At 53.9% G+C, this 27,741-nt stretch overlaps 1 protein-coding gene across 1 annotated transcript in view; it reads left to right on the top strand.

Moving 5' to 3' along the window:
* The first annotated feature begins 3,430 nt into the window (after window positions 1-3,430).
* The window catches only part of RSPO4 (R-spondin 4), a 33,808-nt gene continuing 9,497 nt past the window's right edge, over window positions 3,431-27,741 (top strand). The window contains exon 1 of the mRNA XM_047067917.1: window positions 3,431-3,509. Within this exon, the coding sequence (XP_046923873.1) occupies window positions 3,431-3,509 (79 nt within the window). The remainder of the gene's footprint in view (window positions 3,510-27,741) is intronic.

Here is a 27,741-nt window from a genome sequence, read left to right as displayed (position 1 = left end):
AAAGAAAGCCAATCTCAAAAGGACACATACTACATGACTCCATTATATAATATCCGTGTTACAATGTAATTATAGGAATGAGGAACAGATTGGTGGTGGTTAGGGGTTAAGGTGGAGGGGAGGAAGTGGTCCAGTGTGGCAGAAGGGCCAGACGTTCACCAAACTCTTATGTTTTTCCTCCTGAGCACACAGCTAGACTACATTTCCTAGCCACCCTTGCAAGCAGGTGTGGCTACATGACCGAATTCTGGCCAGTGGGAGGTGGGGGGACATACTCTGTACCTCTTCTAGGTGACCTTCCATGCCTTGCCCCTTCTACAGGGAACTTTAAGCTGCATACCGAAAGCGCAGAGCAGAAGCTGGAATTAACCTGAGCCCTGGCTGTGCAAGGAGGAGAAGGATTTGCTCATCTGGAACACCCGATTATGCCTGTAATGTGTTGCAGCCATTATACTCGTCTTCATTTATTTGTGACGGTGTCCTGTCGTTCCTGAACCGATGCCCCTGCTGTTCCTTAACTGATATACACCTCCTGGAATGTCATCAGCACCACCAGCCTCGATGTCCTCCCTGGGTGCTTGTGTTGGGGGAGAGCGACCAGATGGCAGGCCAGGATTCCCAGACAGCCCCCTACAGCTACAGAGACCCCAAGACCCTCTGAGCATCTCAGAGCAGGGTAGAGACCTGAATTCTGGCTCACAGAATCCTAGAAACATGGGATTGTCAAAGGATTGTAAAACTCTCAGGGAACACAAAATCCTGTCCTTACCACTGAACAGATGGGGAAACTGAGCCCGTGAGAGCAGGAATGAATGAATCAGGGCACGAGTGAGCACTCGTTCGTCCATTCTTTTATCCACTGCACAAATACTTAGTAAGCACTTTATGCGTTAGGCACACAGGTAAAATAGAAGATTCCTGCCCTCATGGAACTTACAAACAAGCCAACGGCAAACATGAACAGGACTATGTACTCGGTACGGTGGAAGATAAGGCGAGATAAGGGGATAAAGGAAATGGGTGTTCTGCTTTATCTGGAGTGGTCGGAGAGGGCCTCTCTGAGGAGGTAGCCTTGGGCCGAGACAGGCCTGGAAGATATCTCAGGAAGGATTTTCCAGACTGAAGGAACAGCAAAAAGTTCTGCTGAGGACACATGGCAGAGTCTGAGAAACACGGGGAGGCTGAGTAGCTGGAGCAGAGGGGATGGGAGGAGAAGGGGGGGAGGCTACAGCCTGCAGAGCGGTGCGGCTGTCTTGTAGCTGGTGCCTCCGCATGACCAATGCGCACCGCTCTTCCCCAGCGCGGCTCACGTGGGGGCTGTCCTGCTCTGGACTTTGGAGACTTCAGGACCAGGGGTGGTTGGGTAGGGGCTGACTTTCCAACTTCCTGACGTTTGATCTTCTAGGGTCACCTCATTTCTCCAAATACCTAATTCCACGTATAAACCGGGAGACTCCTGCATTGGGAGAACTCATTCATTCATTCGTTCTTCACGAACATGCTGACTCCTGCTCTGTGTCTACTGTGTGCTAGCATTCCAGGGCTCTGGGTATGACCTCATCTCTGGCCTCAAAGACTTGATGATTTAGAGAGAGAGACAGAGACATCAATAGTCACCACCTGGTGTGATCCAGGCTGTGATAAAGAGACGGTGGGAGCCTGGAGGAGGCACTGAACCTGGCCTGAGAGGCAGGGATGAGGGGCATATCCAGGGCGGGGTCCTGAATGAGTCAGTGAGGAAGGGGGATGGGAAGCTGGCCGACATTCCATGGAGAGGCCACCTATGAAAGGCTCAGAGGTGTGGGAGGCCTAGAGGTGTTGGTCAAATACCGCAAGGAGTTGAGATCTCTGGGATCAAAGACGTGAGGGGTGGGGGGATGGGGGACACTGAGATCAGAGAGATCAGAACAAGAGGGATTTGTAGGGTGAGGCCGAGGGGATCCATGCTGGAACGCCTGGACGCGCATCCCACCTCTGTCCTAGACTTGCCGGGCTGCCGGAGCTAAGCACCCCCAATCCCGAGGCCTCAGTGACCCCATCTGCGAAATAGAGCCATTTAGGTGGAACCACTCCAACATTCGGCCAAGATCCCAGGATGCCGTCTGCCCGTGTCTGTGGAGCCCCACAGAAGCATGGCCAGTGCTGCCTCCCTCTGTAGATTTCCTTCCCCTTGACATGCCTTCAAACGTCCTCATTGCACTGGAGACTCACTAGGATGGAGAGAAGGGGCTGGAGGCCACAAGCCACACACATAGGAAAAAGGAGGGACAGCTGTTCAGCAAGAGGCTGTCCAAGGGTGAGTTCCTCTGTGTCCTGAGCAGTGGCTAAGAGGGCAGGCGAGGGACCCAGACAAGGCACTGACCTGCCTCCTGCGGCCTTAGGCAAATCGGTCAGCCTCTCTGACTTCTTTCCTCCCCTGTAAAGTGGGGCTAATCAGAACAGAACCTCACTGAGTTGCTTTGAAGATTATATTACGTGTCAGGGGCTAAGCACAACCCCAAGCACACAGGCCCCGAAACTGATAGCTACCATTAATAGCACGGGGGTTGTTTTCAGTGGGCGGGGCCACGGGAGGCAGGAGTGAGTGCGCTGTCTGTTGGGTAGGCGGAGGGGTCTGGCTCTGCAAGGGTTAAAACAGATCCCGCTGCTCCCAGTCCCGCAGATAAAGTTGGAGGAAACACAGTCCAGGTCCCCCAGACCCTTCACAAGTGAATTTATGAGGTGCTGGTCACTTCCAGGCAAAGATTAGGGGCTCCCCGCAGGCCGCGCAGGAAACATTCAGGGTCAGTGGCCAGAAGGGACGCAGGACTCTTGAAAGAGCAGAAAGGGCGCAGACCAGATGGCCCAGGGACGAGGCCACAGAGTTTGGGGGGCGGGGGGGGGGACGTGAGACAAAGACAGAAGAAGAGAGGAAGTGCAGGAGTGGCCCTGAAGGGCCAGGCGCAGGAGACAGGAGCCACCGAGAAGGAGAAGAGAGAAAATCGGCGGCAGGCGGGGAGTGGGAGGATCGCGACGTGCCGAGAGCACAAGGATGGGGGTCACTTGGCGGCCGCGCGTCTGTACCTGTGTCTGCCCGGCCGGCGGCGGCGGCGGGGCTGGGGAGAGGGGCAGTGCAGGGGGCGGAACGACGCCAGACCGCGGGCTGCGGGACCCGCCGACCTCCGGACCCCCGCCGGGCGACCCCCGCCCCCCGCCGCGCGCTCCTCCCGAGCGGGTTAACGCGCCGCCCCGCGCGCCGGCTCCTCCCCGCCGGGGCAGTGTCCGCGCTCCGCCGACGCCCTCACTCGACCTGGCGGCCGGCCCCTGGGCGGACGGCGCGTCCCTGGCGGCGGCACCGAACCCGCGCCCCGTGGATGCGCCCGCGCGCCCGGAGCAGCCGTCGGGCCTCCCGGGGAGCCCCCCGCGCGCCCGCCCCGACCAGGCTGCCCAGATGCGGGCGCCACTCTGCCTGTTGCTGCTCGTCGCCCACGCCGCGAACATGATCCCCCCGAACCGAAGGAAGAAGCAAGGTACCAGGGGCAGCGGGCAGGGTGGCAGGTCGCCCACAGCGGGGCCCACAGGGAGACGGCCCTTGGGACAGCTGCATGGTGCCCGGCGCCCTGGGCCACTAACTCCTCCGCGTAGCCGTCAGGCCCGCTTTACAGATGGGGAGACTGAGGCTCCAGGGTACCTGTTGAGCCAGCTGGCCCAAGGAGGCTGTCCAAGGAAGGAAGGGGCTGGTAGGGCTCTCTCACTGACCCGCTCCCCATAGTTGCAACATTGCTGAAAAGAAGGAGGGTGGCTCTGTGCAGAGATAGGAAGCCCAGGATACCGGGACTATGGGACAGAATTTTGGGCTTAGAAGCCATGCCTGGTATCCGTGCTGAGCCAGGAGAAGACATACAGCCCTGGGCCAGGAGTCCAGATGCCCCGGACTCAGCCCCAGCGTTGACCCTGACTCTCGCATCACCTCCCGGAAGGCAGTGATTCTCAGTGGGCTCTCTCCTTTCTGGTAAGGACATGAGCTTTGTGAATTCCAGATCTGAGACCTGAGTTCAAGTCCATTGGTTCTGGGATGACCTGGAAGAAGTCCCAGAGCCTCCCCCCCCCCCAGGTTTTTCCATCTTGACCTCCTAGGAGCACTAGGAAGATAACCCAAGGTTCAGACTCTAAGTGTACCTGGGGCACAGAGGGGACCCTTGCATCCTCACTGCGAGAGTCAGAATGTCCTCAGGAGGTGGGTTTGAGGCCGTCCCTGCAGAGTGGGGGTCAGCAGAGCCGGTGGGGCTGAGGAAGGCAAGCAGGCGAGCCTCCTCCTGAGCTGGTGCCGGTCCGAACCAACCTTGGAATGCCCGCCATGGCACCAAGGCTGTCCTTCATTAAGGGAATCCCCACTGCCTCCTCATGAGAACACCCATGCCATTTTATAAAGCCGAGGCCAAGGCTCAGACAGGTTAGGTAACCTTGCTAAGTTGTCCAGCAGGTGAGTGGAAGATCCAGTGTCTTTCTTCCCAGCTGTGGTGTTAGGTCTCAGGAAGGCTACATGGGAGTAAGAAAGAGAGTCTGCCCTCTAGGGGTTTCTCATCTACTTGGGGAAAAAGCCCTGCCTGGACCCAGTGACTGCTGGAGCGGAGCAGGAAGCAGACGGGCTACGGGAGAACTGGGAGCTGGGATTGGGGGGAGCAGGGAGACTGGCCCAAAGGGCTCCAATCTCGGGTGTGACTGAATGGAGGGACCCAGGGGGAGGAGAAGTGGGTGGGCTTCAGGGTAAGCCGGGGGAAGTTTGGGACCTCGTGGTCCTGTGTAGATGGCCCTTGTATAGTGGTTGATCCCATGGGTTCTGGAGTCAGCCTGCCCAGGTCCAAATCCCAGCTTCCCCAGTGACCAGCTGAAGACCTCGGGAGAGTCACTTTGCCTCTCTGAGCCTGGGTTTACCCACCTGAGGTTCTTTTAGAAAATCTCTAAGATTTTTCTCAGTGTTAAAGCAGACCAAAGACATGAAAAAGAAAAACTTTCTCCTCATTGACTCCTCTTTAAAATAGGCATAGTAGGGGCGCCTGGGTGGCTCGGTCGGTTGAGTGTCCGGCTACAGCTCAGGTCACGATCTCACGGTCCGTGAGTTCGAGCCCCGCGTCGGGCTCTGGGCTGATGATGGCCCAGAGCCTGGAGCCTGCTTCCGATTCTGTGTCTCCCTCTCTCTCTGCCCCTCCCCCGTTCATGCTCTGCCTCTCTCTGTCTCAAAAATAAATAAACGTTAAAAAAAAATGAAATAGGCATAGTAATCTGAAGTATCTAACTCACCAGGCAGCTATGGGTAAGACTGAGTGAATTGGGGAGTATTCACTAGGAGTACACAGGCTCCTAGTGGGCATTTGCAACACATCTTCATTTCCTGCCCATGATGTCCCTGGCTATGGGAGGTGCTTTTTATCTGGATGAAGATTCAGAGAGGGAAACTGACTCATCCAAGGTTGCACAGCAGGTAAGCAGCAAAGCAGGCTCGAATCCCGATCCATCTGACAGGGTGTCGCCTGAGCTGTGTTGGTCTTCCCTCTCAGAGCCTCAGTTTCCCCATCTGAAGAAGAGCTGGTTTAGATCTTTGAGATGTTTCACAGTCCGAAAAAGACAGAGACAGACAGACAGGCACAACACACACACACACACACACACACACAGAATAAAGAAAAAGAAAACTTCCAATCCCTTTCCCCGTCACCAGTCGCTTGGTGAGAACGTTGGGCATGGCAGCCCCTGACGTTGCCCCAGTTTGTCAAGGGGGCTCTCGGCGCCCCTCCCGGAAGCGGTTGATGTCTTGCGTAGGGGCCACAAACATGCCCCATCCAGCATCAGCAGAGAGAGGCTTGTGGCTCCACTTGTCAGTCGGGTGCCACGGATTTCAGTCCCACTCTGGACCCCTTTGTACTGTGTGACCTTGGGCGCGTGGACTCCCCCACTCCTGCCTACAGCCTCAGTTTCCCCACTGGCCCTGGGGTGGGGGGTGGGGGGTAGGAAAACCTTTCCCGTAGCATATTACGCAAGGGGGTCATAGGAATCCTGGCCAAATAGGTTTGGGAAACGCTTAGTTTTGCAGATTTCTTGACTGCAGGACTTACCAGAGCATTCATGGTGAAGCAGTGGGACGAGGCCTCAGGATCCCAAACTAATTATGCAGCAGAGGCCATTTTTCGTCAGATAGCTGCTCGGAAGATTCCACGGGACACCCCTGAGAGTCTTACCCGCTTTGACATTTTCCTCTAACTTTAGCAGGAGAGTGCGTCCCGAAGGCACCTGGGTGTTGGTTGTGCTTCTTTCATCGGTTCCTTCACTTGTTCATTCAACAAGTGCCACAGGCTCTGTGTTGGGAACCTTGGAGATGCCAAGGTGTAGAGACCCTGGGCTGCCCTTGAGCAGCTGCCGGGGTGGAGGGATGTCCCTCCCCTGACTTCCCCAGCCTCCCCTCCGTGCCAGAGTCCTTAGCCTCTGCCTCCGGCCTGCTCTGCAAGGCCCAGCAGCAGCCCCCCTCGGGGCCTGACACCCCACACCCCTGCTTCCTCCAGCTCTGGCGTCACTGGTTTTTTTTTTTTTTTTTTTTTTTTGATGAAACCCAATTTTTCTGTTTCTAAGACAAGCAAGAATGAAAGGCAAGGCTTGAGAAAGGTTCTTGGATCTCGAGTGTCTCTTACAAAACAACATGTTGATGAATTAAGTGTAAATGAATCAGAACCAGATGGAAACATTTCTCTGGAAACATGCTGGGGTGTCCTGGCAATGGGACAGTCAGGGAGTGTGAGGGGGCTCTGGTCTGCACCCCCCCAACCGCGATATGGAGCTTCATTTAGGCAATGAGGAGAAGACAGGCTGTGACTGACTTCCCTGATGTCCAAGGCTTGCTGGGGAGGGGGCCTGGTGGAGGTGAGAGTTTCCCCCACGTTTGCAGGGTGATTTTAAGATCTTTCTAGACCCGGGGCAGCCAGGGGCAGAGGGAATTCAGGGAATTCAGCTCTGGAATTCAGATAGCCCTGGGTTCAAATCCTGAGCCCTCTCCTACCCTACCATGCCTTCTCCAATCTATGATTCCACATCTGTGAAATGGGAACAGTTATACCTACCTCTTCGGCAGTTGGAAAGATTCACCGCAGTCCCAGAGGGAAGGTGTCCTGAAGCATACTGTAGGCGCCTCATAAAGATTCTCCTCCTTCCCCCCTCCCATTCTACAGCAGGGTGGGATGCTCTCTGGACTTGGGGTAAGGGCATCTCACGTGGGTTGAACCTCACGTCTGCCCTTGTCCTTGCTGTGAGCCTTTTTCTTCATCTGTCAAAATACTGTGACAGCGCTGACATCGGGGGGTGGGGGGTGATCGTACTCGTTCTCTGTAAATTGCAGAGCCCTGCGTGGACAGCCAGGCAGACACACTATCCCCTGTGCATAGCAGAGATGCTGAGACCCGGCAAGCAGGTGCCTGGGGCAGTGGCAGAGACGGGGAAGGACCCAGGTTTCTTGTCTCCAGGGCTGGGCCAGGGCTGGACCCAGAACAAGGTGCATCCCCCCCCCAAATGCTGGCATCCGGGTGATGCCAGGTAAAGATGCATGTCAGGGGCGACCCTGGAAGGGGAACGAGTTGCTAAAGGACGGGGAGAGGGCTGCTAACCGCACCTGGAGGGGTCGGGAAGGCGCTGCGTATTGGCAGAGTCCTGCTTAAGACAAGTCATTTTGGGCCCTTTGGGTCTGGGTGTCTTCATAAAAATATGGCTGGTTGGTTGAGGCCAGGAAATCAGGATGCTTGGCACATAGTAAGTACTCAATAAGTTTGGCTCCGCTCACATGCCGTCTCCCTCCGCAGCCAGTTCTGGAGCCCACACTGGGCTCATAGGAGATGCTGCTTTCACCTCGCGGTCTCCCCCACGCTTGGGGGGGATCCACCTCCCTCTCCAGGGATGGAAACCGCCTAGCTACCACCCAGTCACCAAAGGAGAGCCCTGAGGCCACTTAGCGAGGGCTGGCCATGCGCCAGGAGCTCCACACACGGGGAATCCTCACCATGGCACTGCCTGGTGTTCTACCCATTTCCCAGACAAAGGAACTGAGGCTCACAAAGGGGCAGTGACCTGCCCAGGAACTCCCAACATGTGGGATGCGGACCCAGGGTTTGGGGGCTCCAAAGCTTGTGCCCAGAAGTACAAATGGGGTCTGTTGATGGCTCGCAAGGTGGAGGTCTCCGAGAGGAGCCTTGTCACGGGTGGGACTTAACCGTTTATCCATCCATTTTTCCATCTAGTGGAAAACGGATGCTTGCTTTAATCCAAAGTTTTCAAACTGAGATTTACAAGCCGGCAGCGGATCAGGGAGATCCATTTATTAAGTACAGCCGTCATTTTTGAACGGTACACCGAGGGACCAGAACAGAACGGTATAGAATGTAGAGGGCCGGAGAGTAAATATTTTAGGCTTTGCTGGCCACATTTGACCTGTCACCTACTGTCCTTTGTTGTTGTTGTTGTAGTAAACCATTCTTAGCTCACAGGCCGTGCAAAAACAGGCTGAGGGCCAGCTTTGGCCCACAGGCTATAGTTCGCTAACCTTAGAAAATACCAGAATGTGTTGCGAGGGTTAAAATTAAATATTATTTTGGGAAGTGCGTTTCAGGCTACATGTACACGCGAACGTGTGTCTGAGTAGGTGAGTGCACTTGCTCGTGTGCCCATAGGTGTGGGTTACGTGCGAGAGTGTGTGTGTTTGTACTAGCGTGTGTATTCTGCGTGCTGTGCATGAACGGATATACAGCTGTCATGTTTACCATTGTCGAGGAAGTGTGGAGGCTGCTGGGTCAGCTGAGCCCAGTGTGGTCCCCATCAGTCTCTCCGAGATGGGTTCTAGGAGGATCCCTACGGCACAGATGGGGACACTAAGGCCCGGGGGGGGGGGGTCACATAGCAGGTGCACCCAGGGAGTCTGGCCGCGGAGCTACAAATGCGACACCAAATCGCCTCAATGAGCAGCAACCGCTCCTGACACATTTTGCAGGTCGTGTGGCCCTGAATCCGGTGGCTGCGTCCTTCCCAAGGCCTGTGGCTTTTAGTCTCAGAAGGTGGAATGATCGGTCAGAGCCCTGAATTTCCTCCTGCGTCAGACACCCCTGAGCAGCCATTGGGTGCCAGATACTGCGTGGGCCTTTCTCGCTGACCCTGCCGGGTGGATGTGGTTGCACCCTCTGCCCTTACAGAAGAGGAAGGCTGCTTCAGGGAGGGAGCCTGGTTTGTCCAAGGTCACAGAGGATATGGATGCGTGGCCTGGGTCTTCCAGACTCCAGACCCACCGGAGCAAATCCGGGCTACGACGGACTTCTCTGGAAAACCCATCCAATGCCAGTAACCATCCTCTTGTTCACACGGCACTTTACAGTTTGCAGAGAATTCCGCTTGCCTTCTCTCTCGGGAGTTCTGGAGAAGGGTGATAGAATGATGGCGTGCTGGGGCCGAAAAGGCCGACTGAGACCTCTGAGACCGATACCTGGGCAAATACGGAGGCTCAATCAGGGCAGCACGTCACCCATGGTCACCCAGCTGGGGGTGGAAGTGAGGGTACAGTCGAGACTGGGGAGGAGGGGAGGGCGGCTGTGGAGAGGCAGAGGAAGGCAGCCTGTTCTGGAGCCTGAAGGTCCTGGTGTAGGGCTTCTGAGAGCCTCGGTTTCCCTGGATGGCTTGGCTGGGCTGGGTCTTCTGTGCCTTTCTCCCAGGTCTCGGATAAACGTCAGATGAGGAGTGGAGTCAAGCGCGCCAAGGCTGTTGGCGGAGGCTTCTTAATAACGAGGGGCCAGCCCAGGACCGGGGGAGCCTCATATGGGCCCCTGGAGTTACCTGTGTGCCACATAGGTCCGTGGCTTGGCTGTGTCGTTCCATCCGAGGGAGCCGGCCGAGACCTGGGCGGGACTGAGAGCCATCCCTGCTTCAAGGCCAGACCTTCCCTTAGAACCTCAGGCCATGGACGCTGTCAGTACACAGAGCGGCCCCAGGCTCAGTAAACAGCCAGGATCACGCTTCTCACCTATATTTCCACACACATACAGGTTCCTAAAAACATATATATGTATTTTTTTCTTTAAAAATACTTAACTCTCAGGGCGCCTGGGTGGCTAAGTCGGTGAAGTGTCTGATGCTTGGTTTCTGCTCAGGTGCATGAGTTCGAGCCCCGCGTCGGGCTCTGTGTTGATTGACCGCATGGAGCCTGCTTTGGATTCTCTCTCTCTCTCTCTCTCTCTCTCTCTCTCTCTCTTTCTCTGTCTCTGCCCCACCCCCCACCTCTCAAAATAAATAAATAAGGGGCGCCTGGGTGGCTCAGTCGGTTGAGCGTCTGACTTCGGCTCAGGTCACGATCTCGCAGTTCGTGAGTTCAAACTCCGCGTCCGGCTCTGTGCTGACAGCTCAGAGCCTGGAACCTGCTTCGGATTCTGTGTCCCCCTCCTTCTGCCCCTTGCCTGCTCATGCTCTGTTTCTCTCTGTCTCTCAAAACTGAATAAACGTTTAAAAAAAAAAATTAAAATAAATAAATAAATATAAAATTTAAGAATAAATAAATAAATAAATAAATAAATAAATAAACTAAAAAGAAAAATACTTAACTTCTGCTGACATCAAAGGTTTCAAAAAGTCTGTTTTTGATCTGGTTTTACATTCAAGCCTTAACTCAACGCAAGGTGCCGTTACCTGTATTATTTTATTTGATTGAACAAGACCAGGCCCTGTTCTAAGTACTTTATATGTATGAACTGATTAAGTTTTCTTAATAAACCTATATGAGGTGGGCCCCGTTATGATCCCTGTTCTACAGATGAGAAAACTGAGGCACAGAGAGGTCAAGTAACTTACCCAAGGCCACACAGCCGAGGCTCAAATCCTGCCCGGTCCCAGAGCCCGAGCTCAGTCATTTCTCAGCCTCCCAGGTTTGCTCTGAGGACTCTTGTCCATATTTGGCAAAGGAGGAAACTGAAGAGAGAGGGGCATTACATAGAGTGTATGCAATTGCCATTTTTATAGGTCAAAACCGGCCCCACGTTAGCAATTTCATATGCTTCAGTCCAGTAGCTTGGCAAAGTAAGTTTGGCAAAACCAGGATTGAAACCCAGACAATTAATTCCAAAGCTTGGGTGCATAACCAGCCCGCCAGGCCTTCTCCCAGTTCAGCCACACAATAGCCCGTGAGGCGGTTTGATCCTATTATTCTACAGAGGAGGCCCTCCAAGCTCAGAGAGGGCAGTTGACTTGCCAAGGGCACAGAGCCAGGACGGGGAGAAGCTGGGATGTGTCTCCAGGTCCCCAGGGGCCAGAACCTCCTATGCAGCAGGCGGTGCTATTCAGACACACGCCCTCGGCCCCAACCTCGGGGATCCCCCCCGCCGGGTCCCACAGGGAATGGTCCGGTTCCCACCGCTGACAAACTCGTCTTGGGCACAGCGGCTTCGGGCCAGGCCACCCCCTCCTGCCCCGGGATGATTTCTTGGAGTCATGCCGTGTGATTCATAGAGCCCCCGCTCTGCCATCCATGGTGGAGGCTCCAGTGCGCCACCGTGGTGGGGGTTCTGTCTCACCAGCTCAAAAGAAAGGCATTCCCAAGCCGGGGGGACCCAGACCGCATGGGGAAAACCACTCCCTTTCGCCAGAAGCCTCCACTTTCCCTGAAGTCCAACAGCGGTGCCCACATCCGCCGGGGCTGAGACACGCAGAGAAGGAAGGTCACGACTGCCCTACAGGAGCGTGCTCTGGTGTTGGCAGGCAGGCACAGCTGTCCCTAGCAAGTCCCAGATGAGCAGCGGGTGGCCAACAGGCTGTCACGAAGGCCATGGGCTCTGCCACTCACTGGCTAAGTGACCTTGGGCAGTTCACCTCTCCCTTCTGCGCGTCTGTTGGCTAACTTGCAAAGTAGGGCATTCCTAGAAAATAGGGGGTGCTCTTAAGAGTTCCAGCACCAGGCAGGGAGGATGGGATTGGGGCTGGACGTTCATGGGCTCAGGTCCCACCTCTGCTACTGCCTTGCTTGGGTGAAAATATTCCACTCCTGGGTCTCAGTGTCGTGTATCAGTACAATGGGGACACTGATAGCATCTACATCATATGGTTGTCTTAAGGATTAACATTATGCATGCAACCCACCTGGGAGATAGTAGGTGCTCAATAAATGGTGACACCCGTCATGCACCATGAGGGGTTGGCTCTTTCCAGATCAAGTAACTCTGGACTTTCCAGAGTCCAGAGCTGTCCAGCCTGGTGTCAGACACGCCCCGGCTTGCATTTGAAAGTCCTTAGGAGACCTGACTTGTCAAAAGAAGGTCACTTGGAGGAGCCCAGATTCAAAGGAGATGGTGGTCCTAAGTGCTGTGTGACTGTCGCACAGTGACTACCGTCTCTGAGCCTCTGTTTACTCCTCAATGAAATCCGACTCCAGAGGATGGCAGTGAGGCTGGAAGGATGTGGGCGTGTGTGTGCGTGGTGCTGGCACATTATAAATGTATAAATGATGTGATGGCTATTTGTGGATGAGGCCGTCGCGGGGCCCGACGTCCTACCCTGTACCCAACGCAGGCTGGAAAAACCCAGTCAGATGCTGTCTTTTGGACATGCTTTTCCTTCCTCCTGCCCCCGTCCCTCCCTCCTGGCAGCTCCCTAATTCATAGCACATTATCCGCACCAGCCGTGCAAAATCCTGCCCTTGTTTTCCATTTTATTTTTCTTGCTTTTCTTTTTTAAATTGTTACAAATTGCTGGTTTTTTATTTCACTCTTACATTTGTTTCACTTCTTTAAGCTTTGTTCTCTTTTATCCCACGTAGACAGTTTAATTTTATTTTTAAATTTTTCACTAATTACTCCAGGGAAGAGAAAAAATAAATAAAGTTTTCACCATTATGAATTGCAGTGTTTCCTTTTAATTAACAGAATTTTGATGTATTTACGCTTACGTTAAAAGTGCATTTTAAATTTTGCTTTTACATTTTGTTTTTCTTAGTTATTTTTATCTTACTGTTTTAGTTTAAAAATGTGACTTATTTTATATTTCTGTCAATTTTAAGTATTTGTATTTGATTTTCATTCCTCTTATTTCCTCTTATTTCATTCCTCTTGGCTTTTTATTTTACTTTGTTTTGTTTTTCAATTTTTATTTTATTTTTATTTATTTATTTATTTTAACATTTTTATTTATTTTTGAGACAGAGAGAGACAGAGCATGAACGGGGGAGGGGCAGAGAGAGAGGGAGACACAGAATCGGAAACAGGCTCCAGGCTCTGAGCCATCAGCCCAGAGCCCGACGCGGGGCTCGAACTCACGGACGGTGAGATCGTGACCTGAGCTGAAGTCGGACGCTTAACCGACTGAGCCACCCAGGCGCCCCAATTTTTATTTTATTTTTATTTGGTCCACTTTTTTATTGCGTTTCCTGAATATTTGTGATCAATTTGTAGGACTCACGGTGTTACCTGTATATTGACCCCATGTTGGTTCTGACATTGAAAATATCTTTCATTGGTCCGACACCCATCTGCTAACTTTGTATGTCCTTTGGAGTTTAGAAATCATTACCCATGATACTGTTCATGTGGTCAAAGCCCACGAGCTTTTTGGGGAAGGGGGTTGTCTTCTGCCTTCTGGTCTGGGCTTTTTAATCTTAGAAAATATCCTTGTAAGGGGCACCTGGCTGGCTCAATGTGCGATTCTTGATCTCGGGGTTGTGAGTTTGAGCCCCACGTTGGGCGTAGGTTATTTAAAAAGAAAATCTAAAAAAAAGAGAGAGAGAGAGAGAGAGAGAGAGAAAGATAAAGAGAGAAAAGAAAAGAAAAAAAAGAAAAGAAAAGAAAAGAAAAGGTCCTTATAAGAAAGTCTCATTAGAAGGGTGTGAGCCCTCGGCTCTCCATCCCTCAAGCGGGCCACCCTTCCGTGACCCATGCCTTCCATGACAACATGCGGGCCTCGGCCCCTCCCCAGCTCACTATTGGAATTCTCAAATGCAGGGGATGCTTCTCGGCTCACCCTCGTCCCTGAATGTCCCCTCGGTCACTGCATTGCAGCTGGCACTTGCTGGTAGCCGGACCCTGTCCTTGGGGGCCCCAGACTGATGGAGGTGTCAGGCCCACCAGAGCGGGTCTTAGTGTGCGAGTAGGAGAGGTGACAGTGAAGTTGGCTTGAAGGGCATCCCGAGGGGTGTCAGAATCCTCCCCACGGGGCTGAGCAGCCCCAGCCCGAGGCAGGCATTTTCTCAGGGCTGTTTTGGCTAAAGGGCTAAACATCTTATTGTCTATGGATCATCTTATTGTCTAGCATCACACCCAAAACCACCACCAACAACAGGAAGAAAAAGAATACAAACACTCAGGACATTTGTATGCAAAGCTGACTTTAAGGCAGGTCCTCTCTTCTGCCTGGAATAAATCTCCTCCTGTCTGTCCTCACAAACAGCTCAGGGCCCCTCTTGGGCTGACCTTGGGCCCTGACAGACGTATGGCTTTCAAGGGCTGTCCTCTGCTTTTGGAGAGCCACGGGGCAGGAGTCACCAGGGAAGCATGCCCCCAGCAGTTAGGAGCTGAGACTCTGGGTTGCATCCTTGCCGTGAGTTCGTGGGGCAGCACTTCATCTCTCTGAGCCTCAGCGTTCTCCTCCATGAAAATGGGGAACGTGTAGCCCCAGCTTGTAGAGCCATAGTGGCCTTGAAGTCATCTGCCACAAGGACCAGGGTGGCACGGGTCCCTGCCTGCTGTAGAGACTCAGCCACCATGAGCCGGCTTCTGCCCGCTTGGTAGTCCCGGTCCCTTCGAGGGCCTGCCAGAGCTCACAGCGACCGCCGTCCCCTGGCTCCGCTGCCCTTCCTGGTTCCAGACCTTAGTTCTGGTTTTAACTGGGTAAGAAGGAGTATGGTTCCCGTTTTGCAGATGAGCAGACTGAGGCCCACTGACTGGGGATGTCAGATTTTCAGGCCTGTGCAAGCCCAGGTTCCTCAGACCGCCTGGGTTGCAGTTTAGTGGAGACAGTGCCTCGGGGCCACGAGAGAGTCCGAGCCGAGGCCGTCGATGGCCCCATTTCTGGGGACATTCTGCCACCCCCCACCACGTGCTGGGCCGGTTTGCCCTCTTCCGTTCAGTTCCTCCCCACTGGCATCGTACGGTTTATTGAGCACCTACTGCGTGCCGGGTGCTTTGTGTGCACCACTCACATCCTTAGGAGATGGGTACCCATTTTACAGAAGAGGAAAATAGGACCCAGATGGGGGAAGTCAGTTACCCAGATTCGCACAGCCCTCATAGAGCCTGGATTGGAACCCAGGCTGGGGCTCCAAAGAGCTCTTTTTCACTGTGCCCAGGATTGTCAGCTAAACCCAGGACAGAGCATAAGGATATGTTTGGCTCCCATTTAATGAGTGCTTGGCATGTAGGCGGGCACACAGCCAGGTGCTCTGCAGGCTATCACCTGCCTTTACCCTCCAGGCAACCCTTGGAGAGCATCATTCTGTATTGCAGATGAGACACTGAGGCCCCGAGGGTCAAAGGACCCCTTCCCCGGCCAAGGTGGCAAAGCTAGGATTCAGCCGGGAGCCTCGTATACCCTGGGGAAGGAGTGTCACCTACACCAGCAAGGCCCCAGCCATCCTCAGCCCCCGGGGCAGCAGTGAGTAGCCTGGGCCTAGCCTCCCAGGTCAGGTGCCGAGGACCAGACCATACACAAGGCCAGACGGAGTGGACCAGGTGGCCAGAGGCTCTGTGGCCGACTAGCCAAAGGCACCTGTCCCGTAATCAGGATTCCAGCCCTGCCCTCTGGTGACCAAGCGGGTGACTCTGAAGGTGCCTGCCTCTCTCCGGGCCTCAGGGTGCGATCTGTACAATGAGGTTACTGCCCTTGTGCTACACCCTTGAAACGTTAATAGACCCTGCCCAAACCCCCTCCTCGAAAGAGAGGTGTGGGTGACTTCAATCTTATACAGTTTCCGTATCCTGTAGGTCACAAATAATATTTCCTTCTTGTTTTAATCTTCATTTTGAAAAGTAGTTGGGGCCCCCGGGTGGCTCAGTCGGTTGAGCGTCCGGCTTCGGCTCAGGTCACGATCTCACGGTTTGTGGGTTCGAGCCCCGCGTCGGGCTCTGTGCCGACAGCTCAGAGCCTGGAGCCTACTTTGGATTCTGCGTCTCCCTCTCTCTCTCTGCTCCTCCCCCACTCATGCTCTGTCTCTCCCTCTCCTTCAAGAATAAATAAAAACATTAAAAAAAATTTTTTTTAAAGTATTAGTGAGGTAAGGTAGCTCTCCATGTGGTTTCTGGCTCATTTGTCTTTCTCCTTTGAGTTACTGGTAATATCTTTGCCCGTTTTCCCACTTTAGTTGTTCCTGTTTTTCTTATCAATTTCTAGGAGTTCTTTGTATATTAAGAATGATGATCCTTGGCCTCCTCTGTGTGTAAGTGGCTTAATGATCTGACTGAACATGTGACAGAGGGTTGCAAATATGGCATGTGCTTTCTCTCTCTCTAGTTCTCTGTTGTATCTCTAAAACCCAGTCCTGAATTATCTGGGCAGATCTCAAAGCTTTCTGGTATTAAAAAACCCAGCCCGGTGCTACATTTTAAAAACATAGGTCTAATTTTCTTCTTCCCCCTCCCTGACGTGGCTCCTGAGTCCATTGACCTGCCCTGTGGGGAGATGTGCCGTGCCCTCTCCCTCCCTCCCCCTCTGCACGTTGGGGGGCAGAATACAGGGAGTAGGGACAGGGACAGTGGTCTCTACGGTCTCTTCGGTCTCTGGTGCTGATGTCGCCTCATAACACTCAGCACTGAGTAAACTTGGGGCCTCATCACCAGCGAGCAGAGGGGCAGGGGGTCAGGTCTGAATGTTCCTATGCCCCGCTTCATGCCCCCGCCATGGGACAGATGTCATAACTGTGGCGGGGTGTGATTTATCAGGGGGGAGGAGCATGGGGTCTTCTTCTCCTGATTTTCCTACCTCCCTCACCACCCCGTGGCGTCCCCACAGCCTCTTGGCTCTTTGGGTTGGGAATCCAGAGCTTGGATCAAGCTCACCTGTCTCCGACGGTCGCTTAGGCAGACAACTGGCCCAACGGTGGCAGTGCGGTCTTCCCCGGGCCTGCGCTGGCCCCTTCGGCACTCCCCTCCTTCCCGGTAGAAATGAGGCTGGTCCGTAAGTGTGTGTTCCATCAGGGGATGAAACGCCATTTCCACGATCCTCAGGCGCCCTCCAAACTATGAGTGGTTCCCTTGCCACCCCAGCTGGGTCGAGGGAGGTGGGGAAGTGCGGGACAACCCTTCTTGGATTCTCTTCAGAAATCCGTTTATACAGGCTGGGGAGGTGGTGGCGGCAGAGAGGGTGGGGGGGAGGGGATGCCAAGATACCTGTCCCCCCTCTCACCAAGCCCTGGAGGGGGTGTCAGGTCCCAGTTGCATACCCACGAGGCAGCTCTCTTTAGAACACAGCGGCAGGGGAGGGGAGGACTCAGACGGTTTCCACCCTTTGTCACAAGTTTGGGAGCAGCAAGTCCCGTTCCTTCATTCATTCAACAAACGTTTACAGAGCACCCGGCATACCCAGCACTATGCGTAACACTGGGAGCGGGGATGAGTAAGACAGAGAGCCTGGGAAATCTACCTTCCAATCTAGAATCGTTGTGTGCATCGTTCTAAAATGTTTCCACAGGTCTGTGATTTGTCTCCTTTTTTTTTTTTTAGTGTTTTTACTTATTTTTAAAGGAGAGGGAGAGACAGAGCAGGAGCAGGGGAGGAGCAGAGAGAGAGGGAGCCACAGAATCCGAAGCGGGCTCCAGGCTCTGAGCAGTCAGCACCGAGCTGACGCGGGGCTCGAACTCAAGAACCGTGAGATCATGGGCTGAGCCGAAGTCAGAGGCTTAATGGACTGAGCCACCCAGGCGCCCCTCTGTGATTTGTCTTTTAACTTTAATAAGTCGAACAAAAGCAAACGAGATGGGGTTTTTTGTTTCCTGTTTTACCCCTATGCTCCTGGAGTCTAGGAAACGGTGTGGTACCTCATAGGTATTTAAGAAATGCCTGTCAGATGGACGGATGTGTAAATGCATACTGGACCCTTCCACACAATGGGTTTTGACAGATGGAGAAACCGAGGCTCAGAAACAGGGAGGGACTTGCCCTAGGACCCAAAGATCTGAGGCAGGAGGCTACGTTGGGGCTCTCTCCCTCCTGCTCAGATTCGAGAGGGGAAGGGAGCCTATGGGAAGAGACCAGACCCAGAATTGGGTGCGCGAAGATGCTTAGCGCTTGCCTGGAGGCCCAGACTGGATTCTCGACTCTGTCACCCCTCGGAACCTCCTGATCCCCAGGGGGGTGCTGGTTGAGAGGGGCTGGGGCTGTCGCTGGAACCCTGACAGCCCTGACTTTTAGGGCTGGTCCCCTTCCCTGGTGCTTACTGGCAGTGGGGCCCCAGGATTTCTCTGTGCTGGGCGCTGATCATCTACCCAAGGCTTCCTTGGGCTTAATTTTATGAGGTGAGGAGGGTGTCTATGTTGGGCCTGTTCTGAGGGCTAGATTCTCCCTAATACTCAATAACAGCCACCAGTTACTAAGACTGCCTGGCCTTAAATCGCAGCTTGCCGCTCATCAGCTGTGTGATTCTGGGCACCTCACTTACCTTCTCTGTGCCTTAACTTCTTTGTCTGTAAGGGAAGATACTAACACCTCACCGGGTTATGGCGACAGAGTCTGGCCACGTAGGGGCTCCACGCTGCTCACAGACGTCCCGCTGCCACACGTCTACCGTCTGCCCGACACGGGTTTACAGATGGGGAAACTGAGGCCCAGAGAGGTTGGTTTGAGGTTTGAACCCAGGCTGTCTGCTGGCTGCTGTGTCACCTCTCCTGCCGCCACTGGAACTGTGGGACTTTGGGGCTCGAAGGTCCTTAGAGATGGTCCAAGCCCTCAGGGGCTGCCTCCAGGAGGGGGTGAAGGGACCCAAAAGGACCGGGTTCAAGATCCTCACTCTCACACCCATCCAGATTTCAACTCAAGCAGCTCTATTCTTTCCTGCCCTGTTAACTGAATGCCCATATCTCATCTCCTTCTGGGGAAAAGAAGGCTTTCGTAGAGGAAAGTATTTTGAAAGCCCCTTATCAAGACCAATCCTTTCGTTTTCTGCTGGGGAAACTGAGGCGTGGGGCGAGGAGGAACTCTGCCAAGATCATACACGGAGTCTGAGTCCACGCTGAGACGGGTACCACGGTCCTGGTTCCTAGCCCTGTGCTCTGTGCCTCACAGGACTTCAACAGGACAAAGTAAAGGAGGTTGCTTATGTCAAACCTGGTACCTTTCTCCAGTGAATCTTAGGAATCCAGGCTTTCTAGTTCCTCTTAGAAAGTTTCCCCTACCTTCCATGGAATCCTGGCACTCACATCCTCCTCAGGGCTTGCAGGAGGCTCCTGGTTTAGCCCAGTGGGCATTGCCCCCTACCCACGGCATATGGCATCGGGGTGCCAATATTGGCTGGACATGTCCCACCAGAGTCCTAACTGCTGCAGACGTCCTCCTGCTCAGCCAGAGCTGAAGTTTTATAGCCTCTCAAAGAGCCAGGAGGGGCCTCCGCAAATAAAGAGCAACGGGGAATCATAAGCTCCCCAGGGGAGGGAAAGGGTTAGGGTTGATTGAACCCCAGTTCTGCCAGCTACTTTATACGCAGGTCTCAGGGTACTTTAGAGCAGCCAAGTAGGTTTAGAGAGGATCAGAGAGGCAAGAGACCTGCCCAAGGTCACACAGCAAACCATACAGAACCAGAACTGGAGGGAGCCAGGAGCTGTCTGAGTCCACTCCCCACCCTACAAGTACTGAGCACCTACTGCATACCAGGCATCTACTCTGCCAAGTACTAGGGCTATGGCCGTGAGCAAGCCAGAAACGCACCCACTTCAGGGAGACTCCGTTCATGGGAAGGGTCATGAGATTTCTTGAGGACCTACTCTGTGCCCTTTTGAGCAGAATGCATTTGACCCTCAAAATATCCCAATGAGCTAACTACAGAAGAAGAAACTGAGGCACGGAGAATTCCAGCAGCTTGTTCCAGGCCACCCACCACAACAAACCGCCAGTCCCTGTAGCTGGAAAAGAAAAGGAACCGTTTTCTCGATACTTTTTCCCAAAAGAATGGCAACCGCATCTACTTGACAATTTTGTGACAGTCTCACACATAGGACAATCGCGAGACAAGTTCTTACACAGTTTCACATACTTGACAACATTACGACACCTTCACACCCAAGACAGTTTTGTGACAGTTCCATAGGCAGATTGATTTGCTGACAGTTTTACAGTCAGAGCAACTCCATGATGATTCTATGCATGGATGGTGGGGTGCTGACCTCTGGGGAGATGTGGGTCCCAGGGAAGCCACCTGGAACATAGGACTGTCTCTGCCTGGTCCCGGCCTCAGCTGCTCCCACCCCCAGTGCTGCTTGCTGAGTGATGCAGGATCCAATAACAATCCTTTTTTTTTTTTTTGGCAAGTGATTGTAAAATGACGGTTTTTCTGAAGGTCGCTAGCGCTGCTTTGGGCTGCTCGGCTCCCACAGGGCTCCCCCAGGAACACAAGTGTGGCCGCCCTTAGCGAGTGGGTAATGGAGGGCAGAATACATCTGCTGGGTCCAGGGAGGGTCGTTGAGGGACAGGGAAGCAGAGATTTGGTTCGATGAGAGTTGGGAGGCCAGGCACGAGCAGACCGCTCTGGACTGTGTCCACCCCCCTCCCCCCTACCTGGCAGGAGGGCCAGGCAGGGCTGGCACAGGGTGAGGATTTCATGCTTCACCCCTGAGCACTGGAATCCTTTTGATGTGCATTTCACCTGCCAGCACACACCCCTCATTGTCCCAGCAGCGCGCACGCGCGCGCGCGCGCGCGCACACACACACACACACACACACACACACACACAGGCGCTCCGCACATACAACCCCAGTCCCTCCTCTTCCTGCCTGGCTGAGCTTTGTAGGGACTGTCCCCAACTCACGCCACTTGGGAAAGCCCTCCAATGAGTGCTAAGAGGAGCTGGGTTGCCCCTTCCAAATATTACCCCCACCCCTCAGCCACCATCAAGGCCGCTGGGGCAAGGTAGCACTGTCTGGGGACTCTGTTGAGCTCTACTGCTTACACTGGTTGGCCTAAGAGCCTCAGTGTCCTCACCTGTATAACGAGGGGTGAGAACAGCACCAACCCCCTTGGTTCTTAAGATGAGGTCAAGGACCAGCACCATCCACGCCCCTGGGGAGCTTTGCAGGAAAGCAGAATCTCAGACCCCACCCAGACCTTTGGCATCAAAATCTACACTTGAACCCAAGATCCCTGGGCACTTTTGTGTGCAGCATCAGTGTTTGGGAAGCCCTGGCTGACCTCGCAGTGTGGATTTTGAAGACCATCACAGTCTTTAAACCAACCCCCCTATATTGAGAGGTGGTGATGCCCTCTGCTTTTGATAAGCAGCCCCGGGTGATTCTATGTGGATTTAAATCTGAGGATCACCAGGGGCTGGGAAAGAACAGATGTGGGTGTGAATCCTGGCTCCCTTACCTTCCTCCGTCCTGTCTTCCCCCGCCCATGTAAGCCAACGGTGTGGGTAAAGAATTCCTTCTGGATTCTGACCTGGGGGGAGGGGAGCAGAGCACTTCCCTACCTCCCAAAGCCCTGGTGGGGACAGCAAGAGAAACTCCCAGAGAGAATTTGGAAGGGACGGGGAGACAGGCATTTGCTCCCTGGTTGACCACACACGTGCTAACCTGTTCTGTGTCACGGGGGTGAGCATGGCAAAGGGGGTGAATGAATGAGACGTGCAGAAGGGGCGGGCTCAGTCCCTGGACAGCCTGCACTTGTGTGGCCAGGGCCAACTTCCTGCCTCAGTCAAGGTCAAATGGACGTGGAAGGCGGCAGTGGCCTTAGCACAGCACTGGAAACTTAGCAAAGACCGTAGTAGGGGGACGTGTTATTCATTGTGGAGGATTAAAGGGGGGGGGGGCTGGGATAGCCTGGCACCCGGGAGGAGGTGTGGCCTTAAGATGAAGCCTTCGGGTTCTGCAGTCGCCCTGCTTGGGTCTGCTGTCCGCTCCACCTCTTACTAAGTGATCTCGGACAAGCAGCAGCGGTGCCCTGAACCTCAGTTTCCTCGTCTCTGAAGTGGGTATGATGATCGCGCTTAAATGCCTTTTGCAGCATCCCCACCTGGAACGGTGAGTAGCTATGAAAAAGAATAAGGCAGAGAGGTGCAACATTGCCCAGGATAACTCGGATGAGCAGAAGCAAGGTGCTGACTCGCCTGTGGGCAGCGCTGGGGTTTATCCCCACCCTCCTGGGGCTCACCCTTCAGTGGAGGAAAAGAGACCCCATCAGCTTCCTTTACGATGCATGAGCCTGGTCCTCCCACCCAGACTGCAGGCTCCCTGAGAACAGGTGCAAGGCAAGGGCGACTTGAAGAACACTCCAAACTAGGCGCCAGCCCTCAAGGGAGCACCTTGGGTGCCTCCCAGGCATCTCGCGTAAATCAAGTAACAAAATAGCGCTCATCCGTCTGCCCTGAGTTGTGCTGAGCACTTTGCGTGGATGAGCTCACGTCACGCCGACAAGTGCCTGGGAGCTGGTTGCCGCCGTTGTCCCCATTTTGCAGGAGACTGAGGTTCCGAGTAGTGAAGCCACTTGCCCAAGATCACCCAGCCAGGAAGCGGTGGTTGTCAGGCTCCAAAGCCAAGCCCACCTCAACATTCTGCTGAGGGTGTGGCCCTCTAGGTGCCCCCTGGTACTGAGAAGAGGCCAGTGGGCTGGAGACCTTTAGCCCTGCACCCCGTGGGCGACTACAAGCTGGGAGTCATCTCCAGGGTCCATCCCTTGCCGGGATGGTGCAATCTGCCCTCCAGGCAGGGATGTGCCGCGGGGCTCCTCTGAGCCAGCTTCCAGCAGCGGCGACTGCCTCCCATATGTGGTGGCCGGAGTGGACAGGCGGGAGCCCACATGTTGTTTATTTCCTTTGGTCATCGGTGACATGTGTCCCCCACTTGCCAGGCAGGGATCAGAGGACGCACTGCCCAGCGCTCTCTGCATGGGGCCCCCCTACAATGGTCTGGATCCTCCCCTGGGACAGAGCAGGACTGACCCAGGGTGGGGACTGGCCCTCCTCAGGTTGCACTGCCTCGGGGCAGGGGGTGGCATTCTCTTTCCACCCCCATCCTTCTCACCCCCAGGGAGAGCTTCAGGACAGCTGTGTTAAATCCTCTGTCGACCACGACACATGATGTTCTCACGCAAGACACAGTTCCCCGGGCACACCCCAGTTAGGAAGAAACTCTACCCCCAAAAATGTTGACATCAAAATAAAACGTTCTGCACTGATTGCCCAAGCAAGTCCCGAATCACAAACAGCCACGAACGCATGGTAGGCGGTGATAGTAATATTCCCGAGTCGCTCATCGGTGTCAGGGTTCCTCAGGTCCTCACGACATTCACTGTAAGCTCAGCCAGTCTGATGCCTGTTTTGCAGATGGGGAAACTGAAGCACAGAGAGGCTCAAGGACACCTGGGCAAGGATAAGGGGCAGAACTGGGATTTGAACCCACAGAGTCTGGCTCTTAACCCTACTCCAGTCTTCAAGCAGCGCCCGCATCCCCTGGGAACCTGTTAGCGATGCACGTTCTCAAGCCCTGCCCAGATCTGCTGTATCCACAACTCTGGGGGAGGCTCAGCCATCTGTGCTTTAATTTTTAAAATCTTTTAAAATGTTTTATTTATTTTTGAGAGAGAGAGAGAGAGAGAGAGAGAGACAGAATCCGAAGCAGGCTCCAGGCTCTGAGCTGTCAGCACAGAGCCCAACGCAGGGCTCGAACCCACGAACCGCGAGATCATGACCTGAGCTGAAGTTAGACGCTTAACTGACTGAGCCACCCAGGCACCCCAGCCACCTGTCCTTGCATAAGTCCAAGGTGAATCTGATGCATGCCCAGGTTTGGGAACCCCTGCTCTACATTGCCTTCTAGCATCAGTGAGTGAAGTGGGTATAACATAAACAGAAGCTCAAGGATGATAACCCAGAGCAGCTGACCTTTGCCCTCAGCGGCAGGGGTAAGTAAAGGAAATGGTGGGGCAGAGTGGCGAGCCTGTGTCCCATCTAGGTAACTTCAACCGAGTATTGCCTTGAGGGAATGCAGGCACAGTGTTGGCAGACGGGCTGGCTTTTTCCAGAGAAGTCCAAATTCCCGCTTTTTATGTGAAATCTGATTTTTTAAATGTTAGCAATCTATTCAAATTAGGGTGGGGTTTTTTTGGGGTTTTGTTTTGTTTTTTTTTTTGTTTTTTTTTTTTATTTTTTGGGGGACAGAGAGAGACAGAGCATGAACGGGGGAGGGGCAGAGAGAGAGGGAGACACAGAATCGGAAACAGGCTCCAGGCTCCGAGCCATCAGCCCAGAGCCTGACGCGGGGCTCGAACTCCCGGACCGCAAGATCGTGACCTGGCTGAAGTCGGACGCTTAACCGACTGCGCCACCCAGGCGCCCCTTGTTTTGTTTTTTAAGTGTGGGGCTGGAGTTCTTGACTTGGGTATTGAGGGTGTTTCAGACTCGCTGTGGGCTGCTGAGGACATAAGCCTGCCTGGGAGGGCACGTAACTTTCAGGGTCGTAGATGTCACCCTGTGCCTTTTGGCCCCTTCCAGGAAAGCTCTGCAGGCTGAAGGTGGGTGGGAGGCATAATATCGCAGAGGTGACCTTGACTCTACTTGAAATTCCCAAATGGAAAAAAAATATGGAGATCACTTGCAAATGTTGAGCCATTGACTCCTCTTGCAACAGGGCGCCTGGGGGTATTCTCAGGATACGGTCACCCTGAGATTGGGAACCCTTGTTGGAAGACACAGGTCACTGCCCGATCCCCACAGAAAGGATAAAATTGCCCTTCACCCAAGACCAAAGCTGCCTCCTCACGTCTGCCCTGAGCTCCTCACCTTCCAGACCATCTCCCTGGACCCTGCTGTTCACCAACCCCTCTGGTCTCCGTCTGCCCACCTGTGAGAGGGAGGCGGGTCCAAATGTGGACTGACATCCCACCCTGGGCCCATGACAGGGAGGGAACCGGAAAGGAACTTACACTTATAAAGAAGCACCTACTACGTGCCAGGCGCTTGCTGGTTTGTTTGCACACACCTCCTAGCAAGGCCCATGAGGGTAGGAATTGCCACCACAGATTTTCAGATGGAGAAACTGAGGCCCACAGATGATGGGGCGTCTGTGCCCAAGGTCACTCCATGAGTGGTGAAGCCAGGATTGGAACCTGGGCACCTGCACCGTAACACACGTCCTTAGCTTTTTGAGGGCACAAAACTGGTCATGGCTTCAATATAACAACAATGGCTACCGTTTATGGGGGCGGGGGCTGCTATGTGCTGAGCTCAAAGCCAAGTGGTTTTCATGGACCATCTCCCTCAATCACAAGAACCCTGCAAGATAAGCATCATCACCCCCTTTTACATGAGAATAACTGAGCTCAGAGTGAAAGCGCTTTGCCCCCAGTCACACAGCTGTCCCCCAAAGCTCATAACCATTGAGCCCCTAGCACTGGACCTGACAGAGTCACATTGGTTGGATGCACGGACGAATGAATGAATGGATCACCCAAGCCTGGGCTCACGCATGCGCTCAGAGTTGTTACTAGCCTGTGTCTCTCGGTAAACTGCCAAGCCCGATGTCATCCATTCTGTTGTCATTTTCTCGGGGAAAGACGACGGGACTCACATGTCATTCGAAACCCTTCCAACTGCTGGAGGAAAACAGGGCCATGCATTTTGGGCCTGGTGTTTTGACTGGGGGAGGATGGCTGTGATCATGGGAGACAGTTGATACAGGAACTCACTGGGGTGTCATCCTCTCTGAGGACCCCCCCCCAAAAAAACCCAGGGGGTGTTGCAAGTTGAGCTCAAATGCTTTCATTTAGAAATGTGCGTCTGAGCTGGGAGAGGCCAGTGATGAAGTCCAGGATCCAACTGAGGTGTGGAAGAATCCAGGGGCTTTCAAAGTGTGCTCCCTAGAACCCGAGGGCCCGTGGGGAGCCATGGCAGTCAGGCTGGGTGGCCGGCGGTCCAGGCCCCTTGGCCTTGCTGAAGCAGAGCAGCTGTGCCGTGGTCTGTTGAGCCCCACATACCTGGTGAGCTGCATCGTTCTGATTGTGAGTTGACAGGAGGAGAGCTAGCTCAGGTGAAAAGCTATGGAGCTTGGAGCTTGGAGCTATGGGCTGAGCCCAGCCTTGAGGGAGCCTTGAGGGGTCACCATCTTCCCAAATCCCAACAGAGCGGAAAAGAAAACCCATGCACATGCACACATACACACACCTGTTAACCACCACCACCACCACCCCCCCCCCAAAAAAATCTCAAGCCTAGCTCTTGTCGAGACACGTGCCTATGTCCGAACCAACCACTGTAGTCAAGGGCACCCAGTGTGGTGATTGCCCAAGTCTGGATTAAGTGCGTCTGGGTGGAGAGACTCTATGGGAGCCTCAAAGTCAGAGAGCGTGGAGGGATGGGGTCTCTATTAGCAAAGAGAGGGGCCACAGATGCTAGTGCCCCCCAAAGCTTCTCACACTTGGGCACTGCCTTGCCCTCCTGCGAATGTCCTCAGGTCAAGAGGCCAGCCCAGACCATTTTCTGGTGGCCCAACGTCAAAATTCTCAAGAGAGGTGGTCTAATGGGCCCAGCTAGGAAGAGCTGTCAGTCCCTAGTTCAGTCCGTCCACCACTGGCCAGGGGACAGGGTCATGCAATTCAAGCTTGGTTGCCAGGTCTGCTTCTCAGGGAAAGGCAACTGTGAGCAGAAAAGACACATGCAGAACGCCTATCACATTTATTTTGGACTTACTGTAATGCACATTCCTGGGCTCAGACCAAGCCTCCCTGGGGATTCTTACACACAGTCAAGTTTAAGAACTATCAAGTTTGGGTCTTTCTAAAGCAGCATGGTACAAATTCTAGTTGTCATCACTTATGATTCATAGCATTATCTTGTCTCTACAGCCATGACCTTGGGGAGGGGAGAAATAGCATTGCTCTTTCCAACACGTTCTAGAGATGTGATGAAAAGCCACAGACCATGAGCATTTAAAGTCATTACAACATAGAGGCACTAGAGGGCATCCTAGCCAACCAGCAGGACCAAGGATGCAGGAGGAGGCAGAATCACCTGGGGTTGAAAGATGCTAGTGACATCTGTCCCCTATGTGTGCACCCATGTGTGTGCGCGCGCACACACACACACACACACACACACACCCTCCGAGGTCAGGGGAGGGTCCTTATCAGGTTCTTTTGTCTTCGGCATGTCAAGATATCACTCTACAAATAGTGCTGTAGCTCTAATTGGGGCTTATTTGCTGCTGGGCTGCCTGACCTTGGGGAAGGCTCCACCCCTTCTGGCCTCAGGATCCCCAGTGAAACTGCAGGGGTCAGGCGAATGATCCCGAAGCTCTTCCCAGAGACTGGAAGAAGTTTTACTTTGCCCGTCTGCCGCTTCTGTGGGCTTCAGCCCTCCCACCAGGCTGTGAGGTCCCATAACGGCAGGGGGCATGTGTGGCTCGTCCCCGTGGCCCCGGGCTCTGCCTGACAGAGTGGATCCCTGAACAAAATGCTCCAAGAGGGCAGCGGGGGCTGACTGCCGTGGGTCCCTGCCTCCACTGATTCTGCAGGACCCTGAGAGTGTCTTTCGCCTCTTTGAGCCTGTTTCCTCCCCTGCATTGTGGACAAGGACCCC

Source organism: Lynx rufus, unplaced genomic scaffold (genome assembly GCF_022079265.1).
Source record: "Lynx rufus isolate CCGP_SWC_20201006 ecotype Redwood Valley unplaced genomic scaffold, mLynRuf1.p SCAF_8, whole genome shotgun sequence".
NCBI lineage: Eukaryota > Metazoa > Chordata > Mammalia > Carnivora > Felidae > Lynx > Lynx rufus.
The sequence above is the reverse complement of the archived record's forward strand: the minus strand, read 5'-3'. Positions and strand labels throughout refer to the sequence as shown.